This window comes from Trachypithecus francoisi, unplaced genomic scaffold (genome assembly GCF_009764315.1).
Source record: "Trachypithecus francoisi isolate TF-2019V2 unplaced genomic scaffold, Tfra_2.0 Lachesis_group0, whole genome shotgun sequence".
NCBI lineage: Eukaryota > Metazoa > Chordata > Mammalia > Primates > Cercopithecidae > Trachypithecus > Trachypithecus francoisi.
The window spans coordinates 122115720-122134888 of NW_022681453.1; the positions used below are offsets into that span (position 1 = coordinate 122115720).

The 19169-nt window shown below is 34.0% G+C and overlaps 1 protein-coding gene and 1 long non-coding RNA gene across 4 annotated transcripts in view; one reads left to right on the forward strand and one right to left on the reverse strand.

The window, feature by feature from the left end:
• The window catches only part of NAALADL2 (N-acetylated alpha-linked acidic dipeptidase like 2), a 967958-nt gene that overhangs the window by 405257 nt on the left and 543532 nt on the right, over nt 1-19169 (forward strand). For all 3 annotated transcript variants that reach the window (XM_033211735.1, XM_033211737.1, XM_033211736.1), the window contains exon 4: nt 11553-11672. In XM_033211735.1, the coding sequence (XP_033067626.1) occupies nt 11553-11672 (120 nt within the window). The remainder of the gene's footprint in view (nt 1-11552; nt 11673-19169) is intronic.
• Nucleotides 1-19169, reverse strand: part of LOC117083751 — a 35619-nt gene that overhangs the window by 9332 nt on the left and 7118 nt on the right. The window lies entirely within an intron of this gene.

A 19169-nucleotide genomic window follows, 5' to 3' on the forward strand; every position in this document is an offset into this window, starting at 1 on the left:
GCAATGTCTTCCCTGACTTCCCCTAATTACTCATCACCCTCTATTACATTACCTCTATTTTACTGTCTTTGGGGCATGTCACCACTGAAAGTTTTCTGAACTGTTGATGTGTTTGTTTACTTTTTGTTGTTGTTGTTGACCTCTCAGCAGGAGAAAGTAATCAATAGGAAAGGGACCATTTGTAACTCATGGCCTCCCTATCTTCAGAAACTGGAATACAGTGTATCACATATTACCAGAAATAATTATCTCTTTAATACCCTCTTTCTTGGACTTCCCTAATTGTTTTCTCCTGTTTTTTCTTCCACTTCTCTACATATTTTTTCATAATCTCTTTTTTAAAAGATATATTTTTGCTTTAAAAATAACTCTGTGTAATATAAATAGCTAAAGGAAAGATGTTACGGCCAATTATATTTTATTTTTAAATGTTGACCAAATAATACAAAAGAACAGCTATATAATCTCTAAGGTACTATTTATTAAATTCTGGAAAAATGTTTAAAGTTTTGCCTTTCTTTCTGACAATCTACAATTTTTTACTCTAACCTGAAATATTAGATTAAATTTACATTATTTTTTCTATTGACTTTGGAGACTATACATGTAAAATATGGAAATGAAATCCTGATAAAACTGTTTCTGTTACAATAGTTTTAACTTTTTTTGTCCTTTGGATGTGCATTATATGTTAGATTGTAAAACTGAAGACATTTTGCAAATGTATTAAACAACTACTGTATGCCAAAGCAAGTAGCAACTCTGGCTTGTCTTTGTTATTTGTGCTATTGAAACATAGCCACTGTGCCCCAAGCACTGCATTCAGTGTATTACTGTAGCAAATATTTTTTTCAGCAAGTGTACATATTGCAGTAAAGAAGAAGTGATAGAATTGTGAAGTCACCCTTTTATCTGGTTCTTTACAACAAAGACAGCAAAATTGATTGTGTGTGTTATGCTTAATTCTGAATTCAGCAGGAATACACCAGTCTAGTCCACTAGCTAGTGTTCCTTCTAATTGATTGGAGGTCCATTTTAACTGACTAGAACTTGTGCTGTACTAGTTACTAAATATTTTAAATATCTCTCCTCTTGTGCCAACCCTTGTCTAATTGGTCTTGATTAACTGGAGCACTATTTTGAGAAGGAGCTTAAAAAGATGCTGATTGCTTAGTTATGTCTGCCACAGGAGTGGGGGAAAGCAGTGTTGGTTTTCATGCTTCAATACATTGTGGTCTTCATGATAATGACCATGATGGAAAGTCATTGAGTGAACTCAAAACAGAAGTACTAATATAATTCTAATAATCTTTGAATTTTGAAATCTTCATCAATATTAAGGTTCTAATGATTTTTAGAAAGAAAGAAGTAAACGTGGATGAACATGGTGATGTTACAAGTTTTTAATAAACATAAGCACTTTAATTGAAGTAAATTCAAAGCTAGATTACATATGATAGTAGGCAATTTCTAAAGCAGAAACTTGTTTTTAGGTGAGCAATACTTGTGATAGTATTGTACTTTGTCATTATCAGAAATGCTTGGGTTTATCATTTCTGAACTAGAGTAGAAAATTACTGTTTTAGTCAAAGCAGGCTTTTCAAACATTTTGTACATTCTGAGTCTATCTTAGAGAACTAGAAAGGCTCAGAATGATTGATTTGGTTGAAAATGTCAAGTCTGAAAGACTTCAATGCATTAATCATTTCATACACATGAATAATTTTTGCTGCCTCAAGGTGGAGAAGAAACATGGCACTGGAATGTTCCCCAGTGTGGAACCCCAGCCACCCACAGATGGACTGCACCGGGGACATTTTCCTGACTTAGTTAATTTTAATTACTGTTTTATTTATTGTGTTTAGCTGATTGTAGGAAATGATAATTCTGCTTTTCTTTTAGTTACTCTTCTGTTGCTTCTGCTCAGAGTGGTTTTTCCATTCCTATATAGATAGGAATGCAATTTTCCAAAATCTTGTACTCCTGAAGCAAACATCTAGCCTACTTTGTGATGTGTTTAAGGATCTTTACTATTGATAATATTAGGAGAAAGCAAGAGAAAAGATATGACTATCCTGAGAGTCTCACATTTTTAATTCTATTGGAATGAATGTAAAAGTGATTGTTTTGCCTTTGCCAGAAGTCTTTGGTCTCAAGAGTTACAGGAGATACAGAGTATGAACTTTGGGGTGTGGAATTCCCTACCTGGTAATTACATAAATAATTTTGCTTTGCTTTGACCATGTAATGTGTTAGACATTAGGTTTCTTTTGGACACAATGTTTTGTCCTTATATAAACTGTTAAAGCTATTAATCATTTAACTGGTATTTATTTACTATTGACTTCACGCTGTTTTAAGTGCTTGGGATAAATCAGTGAGGAGAAGAAAGATCATAGCCCTAGTGAAATGTAAGCATTGTATAAGGAAGAGACAATCAACATAATAAAGAAGCAAATTATGTGTGTGTACACATACACACACACACATATATAAAAAAATACATAAATAAATGTATTTAGCTAATTATTTAGTTATAGTTAGACATTGAAGCATGCTAGCTAAAAATAAAAGTAGAGTAAAGCAAATTGATAGTGCTGTTTTGGAGTGGGGTGATTGTAGTATTGAACAGGGTGGTTATAGTTGCCATAATAGCTGAAATTTGAAAGAAGACCTGAAAATGGCAAAATAATGAGTCAAATGAATCCGGAAGAGAGGGTGTATTTCTAACAAAAAGAAACAGCTAAAGCCAAGACCCTATGGGACCTATAGAACTCCAGCTAGTTACTGTAGTTGTGCCAGGGAGAAAGTGGAGAGTAATAGGCAGGACCAGCTACATAATTTGTAGACTCAACGTAGGATAAAAATGCAGAATGCTTTGTTCAGAAATTATTAAGAATTTCAAGATAATGACAGCAGAGCATTAAACCAAGCAGGGAGCCTTTTAAAGCACAACCCCTGTGCAACTGCACAGGTCACAAACCTCTAAAGCCAGCCCCAGTAGAAGAGATGAAGTCATAGAGCAGTATGAAGAGAGGATTATGTAGGGCATAATAGGCCATGCAAGAATTTTGACTTTCATTATCATCCATATTGGGTCCCAATGACCTAATTCCCTGTTGTATCTCAAAACTTTCATTTCACTAATGAGGACACTGAGATCCAGAAAAGTTCATTTACTAACCCAAGGTTAGACTGCTAAGTTTTTATTGAATCAGCTCTGCACCCTCTGCTTAATCCTCAAAAGGGCCCCTGCCTTTGCATTTACCTTCTACTGCCATCTCTAGGATACCTGCTTTCTCTTTGGCAAAGAATCGATAACAATGTGGTGACAAATTATATGGGGACGAGTCCGGATTATAGAGTCAGGCTGTCTATCTTTGAATTACTGTTGTACTATTGAGTAGCTCTGTGACTGTGAAAATGTTACTTACCATCTCCTTGCCTTGATTTCTTCATTTGTAAAAAGGGGGGATGATTCCAGTAACTTATCTCTTCTCTTTGAACTGTTGTCATGATTAGAGATGATAATGAATACATAATACCTATAACAGTGCTGGGTATATAGAATGTACTCAAGAAAAATATTTGTTTTTGGTGGTGGTGGTTCTGGATCTCTCCATCACTTTTATGTATTGATTTATTATTTTATGTATTGATTTATTATTTTCTGTCTTGCACCATCTTCTAGGGAGTCCCTAGCTAATTTCAACACATCTTGTCTCACTCTAAGTTCCAAATACAAATCTCTCTCCCTCTCTCTCTCTCTCTCTGTTTGGATATATACACATATTAATTCATTCATTCATTCATTCACTTATTTTATTTAGTTCCTACTGTGTGCCAATAACTGTTCTTGGCACTCAGAACAGAAAGATTGCTATGGCCACTGTGTGAATATATGAAGGTGTCCCTGTGTGTCTTTATCTGCATATCCCACATCTGTATGTAAATATGTATTCAAATATATATCCATACAGTATTATTGTATGATATTTTTCTAATCAACTGCAATCATAGTTCACTGGAAGCCTAGTTGTTTTGTTATTACCAAACAGTATAGATATCTCATTTTCAATGAATAATATAGCTATCTGACATAAGGTGTGTAGAGCCATTGTATCAAACAGATTTATATAGTTCTATCCGAAATTACCTTTGTGATATCACTAATTTTGGTCTAGATTCAATGTTTATTCTATCTAGTGTGATTATTGACATTTAGGGAGTACAACTGAATAGGAATAAGTTAATTATTTATTGAGTTTGGAAATAGCTATTCCTCTTTATTTTTTGTGTGCCTATATGAGCAAGTTAAGCTTGATCAGTTTGTAAAGTTTTCATTTGTTTATTATTTTTCTTTATTGATAAGGTAGACATTTTTTGTTTCTTGGCATTATACTCTATTTTCTCCCAAATTTTATTTATTACCTGAAAAAAGTATTTTTTTGTAAATTAAAATTCTAATTGAAGATTAAATCTTTCATTTGTGAAAGGTTTGATATTTAAAATAATAGAAGATTATCTATATTAGAGAAATTAATGTGAAATAGAAATGCATGATTTTATTCCCTTTGCCATATTAAACAATTTGACACAAAATATCTTTGAATCATTTTACCCTACCTGTTTTTTAAAAAAGATATAAACTTAATATTTACATTTTATTCTCTATCACTGATGATAGATATTTTTATTTTTCATTTAAATTACTTTATTGATCATAATATTTCTCTCTCACATAGGTCACATATATCTTAATGTATATAGAATATTCTCTGGAAACAAAAATCATTGTGTTGGAAGTTATTTTTTATTAGCGTCTAAGTAGCTTTGTTCCTCCCAGTATAAAAGTCTTATTTTGAGCTGAGTAAGAACTTTAGGGTACCTAAGTAATATATATTCTAGGGCCCCTCTATGGACTGACTTGTGTCTTCTTTCCCAAAATTCATACATTGATCCCAGACCCTCCAGTGTGACTATATTTGAGGATAGCCCCTACAAGAAGGTATTTAAGGTTAAATGAGGTCACAAGGGTTGAGTCCTGATCTGATAAGATTAGTATTATTGCGAGGAGCGGTGGCTCACGCCTGTAATCCCAGCACTTTGGGAGGCCAAGGGGGGCAGATCATCTGAGGTCGGAAGTTTGAGACCAGCCTGACCAACATGGACAAATCCATCTCTACTAAAAATACAAAATTAACCGGGTGTGGTGGCGCATGCCTGTAATCCCAGCTACTCTGGAAGACTGAGGCAGGAGAATCCCTGGAACCCGGGAGGCGGAGGTTGCGGTGAGTCGAGATCACGCCACTGCACTTCGGCCCAGGCAACAAGAGCAAAACTCAGTCTGAAAAAAAAAAAAAAAAAAAGGTTAGTATTCTTATGAGAATAGATACCAGAGAGTTTGCTCTCCCTCTTTTGCTCACTTTTTCTGTGTGTGTGTGTGTGTGTGTGTGGTGTGTTTGCCATGTGGGGACATTGTGAGAAGCTGATTGTTCACAAGCCAGTAAGAGAGCCATTGCCGGAAACCTAATTGGCTAGCACCTTGATCTTGAATTCGTAGCCTCCATAACTCAGAAAATAAATTTGTGTTGTTTAAGCCATACAGTCTATGGTATTTTGTTATGACAGCCAATTCTCAGAGATTTGGGTTTGATAGTTCTTAAATGGGACATGGAATCTGAAATTTTAACAATAGTCATTACTCAACTTGTTGATTTGCTGTGTTTAACTCAGTGGTGCCCTCAACAGTGTCTTTCTCTAGTGGCCACCAAATGCCCATTGTCCTTTCCAACGAAAAGACCTTCTGGAAGGTGACTCGAAACAATCTTGTGCCATCCTTGAATTCTAGTCATATAAGTTGGACAGCTTCTTTCACCTCTCTGAGCATCATTTTCCTTATCTATAAAACGGTGACAATGCAAGATTGCTATCTGAAGAAAATAGGATATTATATGCAATGTTCCTAGCACATAATAGGAGCTCACTAAATGTTTTCTTTTTCTTAGTTACAACATCCTTTTTACAAGTCTGAAGCTTGATCTGTGTAATAGTGTAATAGTACATTTCTTCATTAAAACATAGGATCCCTGTTAGCATGCCGTTGATAAACAACATCTCTGTCTAAATGATGTATTTAACACTTTATGGCACCCATAAAAAGAAGAGGGCAACCTATCTGATTTGGTTTCCAGAGGAGCCAGATGAGGGAAATGAGATTTTTATGGTTTTTATTTTAAAATGTTTGTGATCTATGGCACTCAAAAACCACAGAAGCAGTGATATATAGAATGCAACTTTTAAAAATTAACGTTTTAAAGTGTGGAAATCTTTGTGACAGCTCTGTGTATGTGGCCCACCACTCTTTGTTGTCATCCCAAAACTTTGATTCCTTTTTTAACATAGAATAAGATATTTTATTTCCTTTTCAGTTTCTGCTGTGGTGTTTAGTTCCTTGTTCTTGGTTAAAAAAATGAGTATAGAATCAGAATTAAAAATTAACATGTAGACTTTTAAATATTACTCTCTGGTAAAAAATAAAATTGTAAAACAAGAACTAAGTTGCACCTCTCAATTATTCTCTCTTATGTGCCAAGGAAGTCCTCGTTAGAAAAACTGTGGTACACGCAGAATGGATAACTTAAGTAACTAGATTTCTGCTCATTTGACATTTCCCACAGAGACCAGTAAAATGTGTCTTAATCATTGGTGTTTGGTCATAAGTTAACATAGTACCCCCAGTTGCTTGAGTGAGCGGTTTTCTAGTGTGAAGGAATAAATGAAGAAAGAAGAGGTTCATTGTAGCATCAAGAATATGGGGAGAAAATGACTTGGCATTTTATTATATCATTGTATATTAATTTGTGCCTCAGAAAAATTCAATGTGTTTTCTTACAGCTGTGATGTTCAGTTTGCTTGAAAATAAATAGAAAAGACTTTCAAAAAGGATCTAGTTTTAAGGCTTGCTTTGAAGGCAATGGATACATTTTTATTATTGCCTGCAAATCAATCAAAACATTGAGACCTCTGTAATTATTGATTTTTAATGCATAAGCCAGTATAAATTGATATAATGTTTGTCTGTATTGAGAAATAGTTTTTTGTGGGAAAAGCTAAAATCCTCTTACATGCTAAAACACTTTGATTTATTAACGTGTACTATTTAGAGAAGATGAGTTGAAGAGCTATTTAATTAAAATTGTTGACTCAGCCTATTGATATGTTCCAATAATGTTCATGTCTTTTGAAGAATTGGTATTTTCATAACTGTCATACCTTTCTGTTATACAGGCATATCTGGATTTATTGTGCTTCACTTTAGGGTGCTTCACAGATACTGTGTTTTCAACAAATTGAAGGTCATAGCAACCCTGCATTTAGCAATTCTACTGGTGCCATTTTTTCAGCCCCTGTGCTCAGCTCACATCTCTATGTCACTTTTTGATAATTCCTGCAATATTCCAATCTTTTTCATTATGGTTATATATGCTGGGTTTATCTGTGATCAGTGATCTGTGATGTTACCATTGTCCATTGTTATTATTTTGAGACACCAAGAAATGTACCCATATAAGCAAACTGGTTCAATCAATATTATTTATGTGTGTTCTGACTGCTGTACCCACCAGCCATTTGCCATCTCCCTCCCTCTCCTGGGCCTCCCTATTCCCTGAAACAAAACAATATTGAAATGCAACCAATTAAGAGTCCTACAATGACCTCTAAGTGAAAGGAAGAGTTATATGTCTCTCACTTTCAGTAAAAAGAAATGATTAAGCTTAATAAGCAAGGCAGGTCAAAAGCCAAGATAGGTCTCAAGCTGGGTCCCTTGTGTAAAACAGCTAAGTTGTGAATGCTAAGAAAAAGTTATTGGAGGCAATTAAAAATGCTACTCCAGTTAACACATGAATAATTAGAGAGCAAAACAGTCCTATTGCTGATATGGAGAAAGTCTGAGTGATCGGAATAGAAGATCAAACAAACCACAACACTTTCTTTATCCAAAGCCTAAGCCAGAGCAAGCCCTAACTCTTTTCAGTTGTGTGAAAGCTGCAAGGGATGAGGAAGCTGCAGAAGAAAAGTTTGAAGCTAACAGAGGTTGATTCACGAGGTTTAAGAAAAGAAGTCATTTCCATGACATAAAAGTGCAGGGTGAATCAGCAAGTTCTAATATAGAAGCTGCAGCGAGTTATCTGTAAGACCTAGTTAAGGTACTAATGAAAGTAGCTACACTAAACAACAGATTTTCCATGTAGACAAAACAGCCTTAGGTTGGAAGAAGATGTCATCTAATACATTCATAGCTAGAGAGAAGATGTCTAGGCCAGGCTTCCAAGCTCCAAAGGTGAGGCTGACCCTTGTTAGGATCTAATGCTGCTGGTGACTTGAAGTTGAAGTCAGTGCTCATTTACCATTCTAAAAATGCTCGGGCCCTTAAAAATTATGCTAAGTCTACTGTGCTGTGCTTTAGAAATGGAATAACGAAGACTGGATAACAGCAAATATGTTTATACATGGAATACTGAATAATAATATTCAAACTCACTGTGGAGACCTACTGCTCAGAAAAAAAGATTCATTTCAAAATATTATTGCTCTTTGACAATGTACCTGGTCACCCAAGAGCTCTGATGGTGATGTACAGGAGGTTAATGTTGTTTTCAAAGCCACTAACACAACATCCATTCTGTAGCCCTTAGATTATGGAGTAATTTCAACGTTCAAGTCTTATTATTTAAGAAATATATTTGGAAGATTGTAGCTTCCCTAGCTAGTGATTCCACTGATAAATCTGAGAAAGTATATGGAAAACTTTTTGGAAAGGATACACTATTCTAAATGCCATTAGCCACATTTGTGATTCATGAGAGCAGGTCAAAGTATCAGCATTAATGGGAGTTTGAAAGAAATTGGTTTCATCCCTTATGGATGAGTTTGAGGGGTTCAAAATTTTAAGGAGGTAACTACAGAGGTGGTGGAAATAGCAAGAAAACTAGAATTTGAAGTTGAACCTGAAGATGTGACTAAATTGTTGCAATGTCATGATGAAACTTGAACAGATGAAGAGTTATTTCTTATGGATGAACAAAGGAAGTGGTTTCTTGAGGTGGAATCTACTTCTAGATCCTGTCTTTCCAATTCCCATTGTTGAATGACAACAAAGGCTTTAGAATACTACATAAACTGAGTTCATTAACACAGCAGTAGGGTTTTTGAGATAATTGACTCCAATTTTAAAGAAGTTCTATTTTGGGTAAAATGCTATCAAACACCATGTCATGAGAGATATGGAGAAATATTTTATGAAAGGAAGAGTCAGTCGATGTGGCAAACTTCACTGTTGTCTTCTTTTAAGAAATTGCCAAAGCCACCCTAACCTTCAGCAACTGTGACCCTGATCAGTTAGCAGCCACTAACATTGAGGCAAGACATTTCACTAGCAAAAATATAAAAATGTACTGAAAGCTCAGATTAGTAAAGTATTTTTAAATTAAGGTATGATATTTTGTTTTAGACATAATGCTATTGCACACTTAATAGATTACAATATAGTGTGACCATAACTATTATATGTATTAGAAAACCGCAAAATTTGTGTGATTCACTTTATTGCAATATTTGCTTTATTGTGGTAGTATGGAACTGAACTTGCAATATCTCTGATGTATGCCTGTATACACAATCTGATCTATATCCTCCAAAACAAGTAAGGTTTTCCATAAACTCTACTACATACAAAAAAAGTTCATTTACATAATCAATTGAGTAATAGCCTTATTATAAGACGCTGTCAGTGAATCACAAATAATTAGTAGGTAGCTTAGAAATGAAATTAAAAATAGAAGTTTTTCTCACTTTTGCAATGTAATCATTAATATTTTGTGATCATTTACTTAATCAGACTTTTAAAATCATATATCAACAGTTATTTATATGGTAATGGTATCAGCAAACTAAAAAATGTATTAAAGGCACTGATTTAATCATTTTTAACAGGAATAAAATTATCATGAAAAATCATTCTGACAGAAGTGTTTTTAACAATTACATTTCCCTGGAAAATGCATTTGAAAGTGCCGCTTAACTTTTTAGAGATATTTTATGAGCTGTAATCATTTTGATTCAACACCTACTGAGTCCATAGCATATGCTAGACACCTGGGTGAGCATGGGTGTGTAATGGGCTCTTCACCAAGGAATTTCCTTGTATTGGAAACTGAAACTGGCAGACATGTCTAGTGAGGGCCTTAAGAGAGGCAAAAACAGATTATTCTGGGAGCCAGAGTAGAGAGAGGTCATATTTGGGCAACAGATAAATAAAATTCATCAGGTAGGTGACATTTGAAATGGACGTTAATGTATTCATAGAGTTTTTACAGATACAGATGAATGTGATGACTAAAGAACTATTTCATGCCAGAAATGTTTTCTCTAGCAGATTTACCAATCTCTTGGAGGTATTCATATGTTCCTATAGAAACAATGCTCTTTCTTCAGATGAATCTTGTATGGAAGTATTACATATAAAACTTGTTGAAGTGCATTAGTTTCACTCGAAAAGGATGGAAAGCGTGAGATCTGGATTCTCCATCTTTATCTTTTTCATGATTTGCCACAACGAACTGTTTTTTTTAAATCAGCCTCTCTGTGGATATATGCTATAATTTGAAACAGCAGATTTATGTTATAATATAATCATTGGAAAGCATGACAACTATTGTTTTAATAATAAATAGATATTACAGAAAGTAAAGCTAAAATCAATCATATTGGCTCATAGGAATATATGAATTTGCAGTTCAGTGCTTTTTAAGGAGAAGGGAAGGGTTCACTACATGAGAAGGTTTTTATTGGAATCTCCAGAAAGGTATGAGATTCTTTCTTTTTGGCATTAATACAAGAGGACTTATAAAAATGAGTAACATTGAGGTCAAATGTAACTCCAGGTGAGTAGTGCAAAATGTGACAGAAATGATAATTTGGGGCCTGGGTTGCTAGACTGGCACATGTGGTTAAACAGGTTGTATTCTGCATGACTCAAGAATTTGTCATTCACAGCTGGCTATTGCACAGTCTTGAACAGAGCATCATGAGCAGCTGTTCAGGATGACCATGCAAGTGAGGACGCTGCATTTAATTTGGATAGCAATAGAAAACATTTGAATTTTCTTTCAGGCCTGAGAATTATATAGTTGCTCTTGGACCTTAAGGAAATTAATCTTTCAGTGTTTTGTAAAATGGCTTATATTCCAGAAACATGAATGTAGAATATTCCAAATGTCTGTTAGAAGAATGAACTGTTTGTCATTTTTTAGAAGTGAGAGAGCAAAGCAAAAATGACTCACACATGTTCTCAGGTGCCCAGAAGAATTGTTGTACCTTGATGGAAATAGAAAGGTCATGTTTATGGTAATTGGGACAGGGTAAGAGACAGAATTAATTCTATATTGAACATTTCAAATTATTATGAATAATTTTGTTATACTAAATGGACAATTGGCTATATTTCTTCCTCTGAGGCTTTCTTTTTCTTTTTTTTCCCCCTCTTTCAGGCTGAAGTCATCGATGTGAGTTATGGAATGGCAGATGATTTAAAAAGGATTAGGAAAATAAAAAATATAACAAATCAGATCGCACTCCTGAAATTAGGAAAATTGCCACTGCTTTATAAGGTTGGTCCAATGGCTGTTATTCAGTGGTTGGGTGAATATTTTGCCTTGTTTTGTTGGAATTATATGCCTTTGTGAATGTGGAGTGTGTGTGTGTGCATATAGGTGTGTGAGAGAGAGAGAAGGGGAGAGAAAGAGAGAGAGGCAGAGAGTATCACAGAAAGATGGCTTTTCCACATTAGAACATTTTAAATTAAGATACTTAAGAAAAATATATTTATGCCCTTATTTCTTTAGAGAGAAAATACCTTAAGTCAGGTAACATTGAGTTTGTGGGACCTTAATAAAACTGGCATACTCTTCATAATGGTAGCTATCTGGAATAGCGAAAAATGAGAAACACGTTATCTTCATCTTATGACATATGTGAAACTTCTATTATCGGATGGACTAATTATCATGTTCTCTATGTTAGACAAGTATCTAGATGATTTACACCCGTTAGTGATTATTTTGTCAACTATATAACTACGGTTACTAACTGTGATCAGGATTTTAATTAAAATAGAATATGCTAAGAGAAGCAGAATTTTGATTTATTTTATTTGGATGGAAGTTTATTAACATTTATCCACAGATACATTTACATAATTAAAGCAGCTCAATCTAAGTTTCTGATGATGAACCACCACAGTAGATAGCCACTACTGCTAATTCTCACTTTATTTCCTTTTTCTATTAAAAAAAAAAAAAAAGGTTAGTGTAGTTATGTCAACAGAACTCTCTGGTTCTGAAGATATATTGGATTTCTCCTCATTCAACCTTAAATGAGCTTTGCTAATTCCCAGGTCCAAAAGCATTTCCAGGAATCTCTTGGCACACTCTATTAGGAAACTAGAGAACATCCTGTGTCTGTTTTTTTTATTATCTTCCAACAATACTCTTATCCTTAAATGAGTGTTTAATAGTAGATTAGACAGGTCGGAATTTTAAGATACTCTTGAAAACAGAATATACAGTGATACTAAATTTTTAATTTTTGCTGGATAAATTTTAATATGTATTAAATGCCTTAAAATAATCATATTTTGATCCAGAAATTCCTGTTCAATCAATGTATTCTAAGGTTGGGGTTGGGGTGGAGGGGGGGAACACAGAGGTGATAAACATAGTGATAACCAATGATGTGATAAAATATTAGAAATGATATATACATCCAGTTTAGTATTTGAAAATCATGCTGCTGTTATAGCTGAATATGGTATAACAATTTGACTTAAAGGAGAATATTTAATGACATGTAAAAATCCTCATAAATCAAACAAGAGATCAAGAGAACATTTATAATAATTATAATACTAATGATTTTATTATTGCCTATGAAGGTAACATTATTAATGACATGTGCTAGAAATTTTCTAAGTATTTAAAAAATGTGTTATCATATTAATCTTCAAGATAATCATATTGTTGAGATAGGGACTGTTTTTATCTTCAGATTATAAATGAAGTAAGACACAAAAAGAAAAAGTGACTGGCTCAAAGACAAAGAGCTAGTTAAGTGAAACAGTCAGGCTTTCGACCCAGACAGTCTCATTTCAGATGCCAAGTCTTGAATGTGTATGTATACTTGTGTGTGTGGAGGGTGGAGTGGGAGGAGCTAGAATATATCAATAGATAGAGAATTAAGAGGTTAAATTAGAATTTTTAGTTAGGATTCCATGATAAAGAAAAGTGAACATTTCAAAGTTAGCTACCAAACATCAATCTTTTAAAGGAAATAATTAAAAATAGGTTAGACTATTAAACCTATCACTCATATCTGAGGTAGAAAAGGTTTGGAGACTGTGGGGAGAGGATTTTATGAAGAGGAATTTTGGAGAGATTTATGGTAAGTTCAACTGCATGCCTGGTGACTGGAGCTTCAATGGAACCACATGGAGAGCTTAATGTATGTCCCCTGCAATGTGGGGGACATGGTAGAATGGTGTCTGATTTTATTTGAGAAGCCTAAAGGTAAGGGATGGGTTTGCTAAGCATTTAATAAATAAATACAAAAAAATTATGTGTGTTGAGATTGGCCTGCATCCCGTGAATTGGGAGCAGAAAAGTATACATGTGTTTCCCATGGGTCAGTCATAAGCACATGTGACACAGAGCCAGTGTAGTCTGCCTTCACGCCTGTACTAAAATTGCCACTTGTAATGGTGACTCATTAGACAGTGACCAGCCAGATTAAAGTGCCATTTGTCTAGATCAAGTAAATTGCAGTAGGTACTGCTTCAGTTAATTCACAAATGCCCAGGAGATCCAAAGGTAGCTTTAAACATCTGTGAGCCCCAGAACATGTGAAGCTCCTGTGGGACAAGCACAGTAACATAAGAAAAATCCTACCCACTGAGCCTCTAATTTCTAACCCTTGTCCAACAACAGATAAATAAAAGTATAGTTAATACATGGGGAAGGAAATAACAGACCACATCCCTCTCCCCAAAAGGAGACCTGAGCTGCTGGAGGGGTAAGAAGATACAATTTTAAATCAAGAGTAAGAGTAGAATTTTGATCATAATGAGGCTAGGAAACCTAATTACTTATTTAAGACTACTAACTCAAATCGATTATAGGACTTTTATTATTAACAATAGTCAGAGTAATGGTAAGACAGTCCAACTTTTTATGTAGATGTTTCAGGAAAAATGAACCTCTATGGATATTTTTAAAAGGGTAATGGGAAACAAAGTTCTATTGCTTTTGGTACATTACATGAATCTTGCTTGTTCAACCTTCCAGTGACAAAAATGTGCGTGGTAGGGGCCAATTACATAACTGGTTAGACAGAATTATGGATAGTTTCTCCTTTTCCTTTGTTTTGCATTTCTAAATATTCTATAATTGTTGTGTATTTATTTTGCATACAGAAATAAGCTTTTGAAGATTCAGGTTAAAATATAACCATTATAATTTTTCCTAACCCGGCCGGTCATGGTGGCTCACACCTGTAATGCCAGCACTTTCAGATCACGTAAGCCCAGGAGTTCAAGACCAGCCTGGCCAACATGGCAAAACCTTGTCTCTACCCAAAATGCACAAATTAGCTGGGTGTGGTGGCATGCACCTATAATGCCAGCTACTCAGGAGATTGAGGCACGAGCATCGCTTGAACTCAGGAGATGGAGGTTGTAGTGAGCCAAAATTTTGCCACTGAACTCCAGCCTGGGTGACAGACTGAAACTCCATTAAAAAAAAAAAAAAAAAAAAGAAAAAAGAAAAAAAAATTCTAACTGTGCTCACAGGTCAAATACTCAAAACCTTCACCAGTGTATAATGGATTAAAATAAAGCAAGTTTCTTCGTATTTGCTACAGATAATATTTACATTACAAAACCCTTTGACCATATCTACAAAGTAGTGGGTTAGTGGTTTATCTGGAATAGAGCACAATTATAAAGATCCTGATATCATTTTCCCTGATAATTTCCCTTCTAGGCCTATTAAATAAATTTAACAAGAATTTCTGTGTAGAACGCCCCTTGAGACAGAGACTTGCCACAAACTTGGCATTGTCTTCTAGAAAGAGGAGACAGGATATCCTCTCTTCAACCTTTTAATTTCCATTCTAGCCATCCCTTCTGTTTTCTGTAGGTTGTCCCAGAGATTTGGGGGAACTCATTGCTGCCGTATCTGTTAATATACATTCCATTGGTAAGAAAAAGGAAGCATGTATTAAACATAGTTATACAGCATGACTACAGCCAAATTTGCTTCAACTATCCATCAAATATATTCTGGAGCTAAAATTCAGAAATGAGGTAAAATGTAATTCAGTTGGGTTGAAAAAGGCAGAAGACCAACAGACTTCTTTATGAATCATAACAGCTAGTCATGATTCTAAATGAGCATTTGGTCTGGGAACATGCAGCTGAATGAGTAAAGAGAAGTTCATTTTATTTTGGCTGTGCAGTAGTTACTAAATCAGAGTTTAAAAATGATTTTGGGAGGGAATCTCTACATCTGAGCTAGGGAGGGAAAAGGGGAAGCATAATTATGATATTAAATTATTACATTATCTCTTGAAATGAGGAGAAAAATAATCTGCAGTCCTGAAGGAGGAGATCTCATTAGTTTGATCATAAATACTAAGAATGTATGTAATTTAATCTCTAGGAAGAGATTGATGAGAAAATCCCAACATTACAGGGTAGGAACTATGAACTGCAAACAGCTTTCAGATATGTGCTGTGAAATCCATATCTTGCTGCAGAAAAAGAGTCAACCAAGTTCCCCAGGTATAGTTGTGTGCTAGTTTCCTTAGGCTGAAGCCTTGGAGGAAAGGCTTTAGGTTCATTTTAGCTATGTATTTATAACAGTTTATTTTATGAGAGAGTGCTTTAAACATTTAAACTTTCAGACAAAACGTGAATTTGTCACAATGTACTCAAGTTTCTCTCTGACAACCTGACACATAGTAAAACAGATATGGAGACCTTCACAAATTCCCAAACTGCAGACTATCACTCTAGTATGGAAATTAATTTTGTAAAATATAATAAAAACATTTGACTTTCTACTTAGGATCGTTTCTACCAGAAGCCATAATAACAAAAAGTTACTGTGTACTAGAAGACAACTAGAAATCAAGTAAATCCCTCTGAAACATGAGGGTTGGGCTATTGTCTAAATCCACAGTACGTATCAGCTCCCTTTCCTGTACAAGTCAATTTTGTGTGCAGTAAAATTACAGATGAATATATATCTTGATTAATTATGCCATTTGTGCATAAATGACACAAAAAATCCAAAAACTCTATTTTTTGTAAATGGAGTAATATATATCACTACCTAGCACTTTGTGTAATATACTAAGATATTAGTCAATATTAGCTAGCTTTTTCATTATTCTTATATATTTTTTATGCTTATAATGACAATTTTAAAGGTCCAGAAATCCAAATGATTTCGTAGTTTCCTACAAATGAAACATTTTCTATGTATTCATCAGATAAGATTTATATTTTAATATAAATAGAAAGTAATATCAGCAAATGGCTTTTAGATATGTGACTTGACATCTACATATTGTTGTCCCTTATTGGGCCAGTATATAACTTCAGCACTGCTGAAGTCCATAAAGCATGCTTAGACAGACAAGCCTTTGGAAAGAGCCTGGAGGAAAATGAGAGATAGGAAATGAGAGATGTTATATTTTGTGCTTTCAAGTAAATTGCTTCTTGCAAATTAGGGAGGAGTAGCATTATTTAAACAAAAGCAGACAATACTCTGAATTTCAAACACAACTTAATCCAGAAAATAATTAAATTTAAAATATTGAGTTAGAGGGTTAGTGAGAAAATATTTATATATATATATAGGTGATTTATAGTCAATAGTCAATGAATGGACAATGGGAAGATCAATAAGAAATCTTCAAGTTTAGGCAGCTAAAGTTAATGCTGAGATATACTACATTTTGATAGCTTATCTTACATGAAGCATTTGCATACTTGTGATATTTGCTGAACTAAAAGTTTCATTTATTCTACTCTCCTTTTTGTTTCCCTTAAAAACATTTGTTCAATCCAAATGATAATTGCAGTCAAAAGAATATTGTTTTATTTATTCTGATTATTAGAAACCAACATTTACTCTACTTTTCTTGTGGTAGAAGTTGGTGGAACTCTATATTTTTCTTTCCCAAAAATAAAATCTGTAGAGGCATTTAATTAGTTAGCATTAAAGATATGTGGTGCCTAATACAATAGGTACAAAAAAAGAAAATCAATATTTTTACAGGTAAAACACTCACATTGTGTGTGTGTGTGTATGTGTGTGTGTGTGTGTGTGTGTGTGTGTGTGTGAGCTGTATGTATGAGCACTGATATAGCCTAACATAATGTGGCAGTGGGGCCAAAAATATAGGAAAGAAGAGAAAGACAACTTTCCAATTAAAGCTTTTGATACATCATAATTTTCCTTGATATGAATGAACTGAAGAAATCTCGTTAAGTGACATTCTATGAATATTTTAGATGAAAGCAAATCTCTAATTCAATGTCATGAATGATGTTTTTACATATGATCTCTATAGGAAGTCACACTTGCCTCTTTTTTATTAAGACAATTTTTGAAGATATTTTCTGAAAAAATTAAAAGAAAACACTATCTCGGTACTTTAAAAGAATATGCTTGTTCACTGAATACTTTAATGAGGCACTTCTTACCTAATTCTCAGAAGTAATTACAAAAAATAATGCCTCCATCTTTTATGATTCTAAGACTCCAGATCTGCTCCATTTGTCATGGAAAGCATGGTCAGTGCTAGAATACAAAATTGGAAAATAATATTTTAATGTATTTGAAAGCTAAATCTGCTGTTGTTTTCTAATCAGACTACTTTCTATTTTCCAATGCCTGAAGTAAGTTATTTTTTAAATGATTTAAACCAAATATTACTATATCTACAAAAGGTATTTTTTGTTGAGATACAGGTTCAAACATGAGTTATAATATAAAGACTTTAGACTGTGTCATTATTCTGCAATTCAGCAATCAAACTTTTAAAAAGTAAATTTAGCTCAAGAATAATTGAATGTTTCAACTTCTTTTCCTGTTTTTAAAGTGTTTTTCGTGGCTTAAAACCAAATAAAAGGATGTCTACAAATCTTCAAAGACTGTCAAGAATTGACTGCATAATTTAGAAGTCGTGCATGTGTTTTGCCTACATGAAAATATAATTTAATTATACTTTTGGACCATTTGAAAATTGTGACATCATAGCAAATGACATCATGTATCAGAAGGGTTGATTTCTGCATATTTCTTATTGTAATATAGTTGGCATTCATAATCCCTATGTTTTTATACAAAGTTAACAATATTAAATAAAGGTGCTTAGCATCTTGTTTTTCCTAATTAAATGTTATAACATAAATTAAGCAAAGTTAGATAGCAAGGAAGAGTGAGAGAAAACAGTGATGGAGAGATGAAGAAAAGAAGGGAGGAAGGGAAAGAAATAGCAGCTAATTCCTTCTATATAGTTTGCCCCCTAAAACTATCCATGTTTCAGAAATATTTTTATATGTATTATATAGCACTCTAAAATTTGAAACAGTAAGCTTTAGATATATTTTGATCTAAACTTTTTGGCAATTACTTGGACTTATCAATATAGATGTCTGCTATGTTTTTTTGTGCTAATACTGACCTCTCCTTTCACATTTTAGCTTTTCCCTCTTCCTCTGTGTCTGGTTAAAAATGTCCATTTTTCCTCCTGTTGATGGCTTCACAGCCCTTCCGATCTTCTGTATTGCTATCTGCTTAACTTGTAACTCATTTTAAATAGTGAAACACAGCATTGCAGGATGCAAGAATGGGAGAAACGAACTCAAGTTCAAGCTCTTCTACTTCATAGTTATGTGAACATAGAATATTACTGAACTCCACTGAAGTCACACAAGTTTTTTCTTATTTTTTAGTTTTTGGTTTTCAAAATCTCTGCATTGATGATAAAAATACTCTCAATCCATAGGGTTGTGTGAAGATTAAATATGAAAATCCATGCAT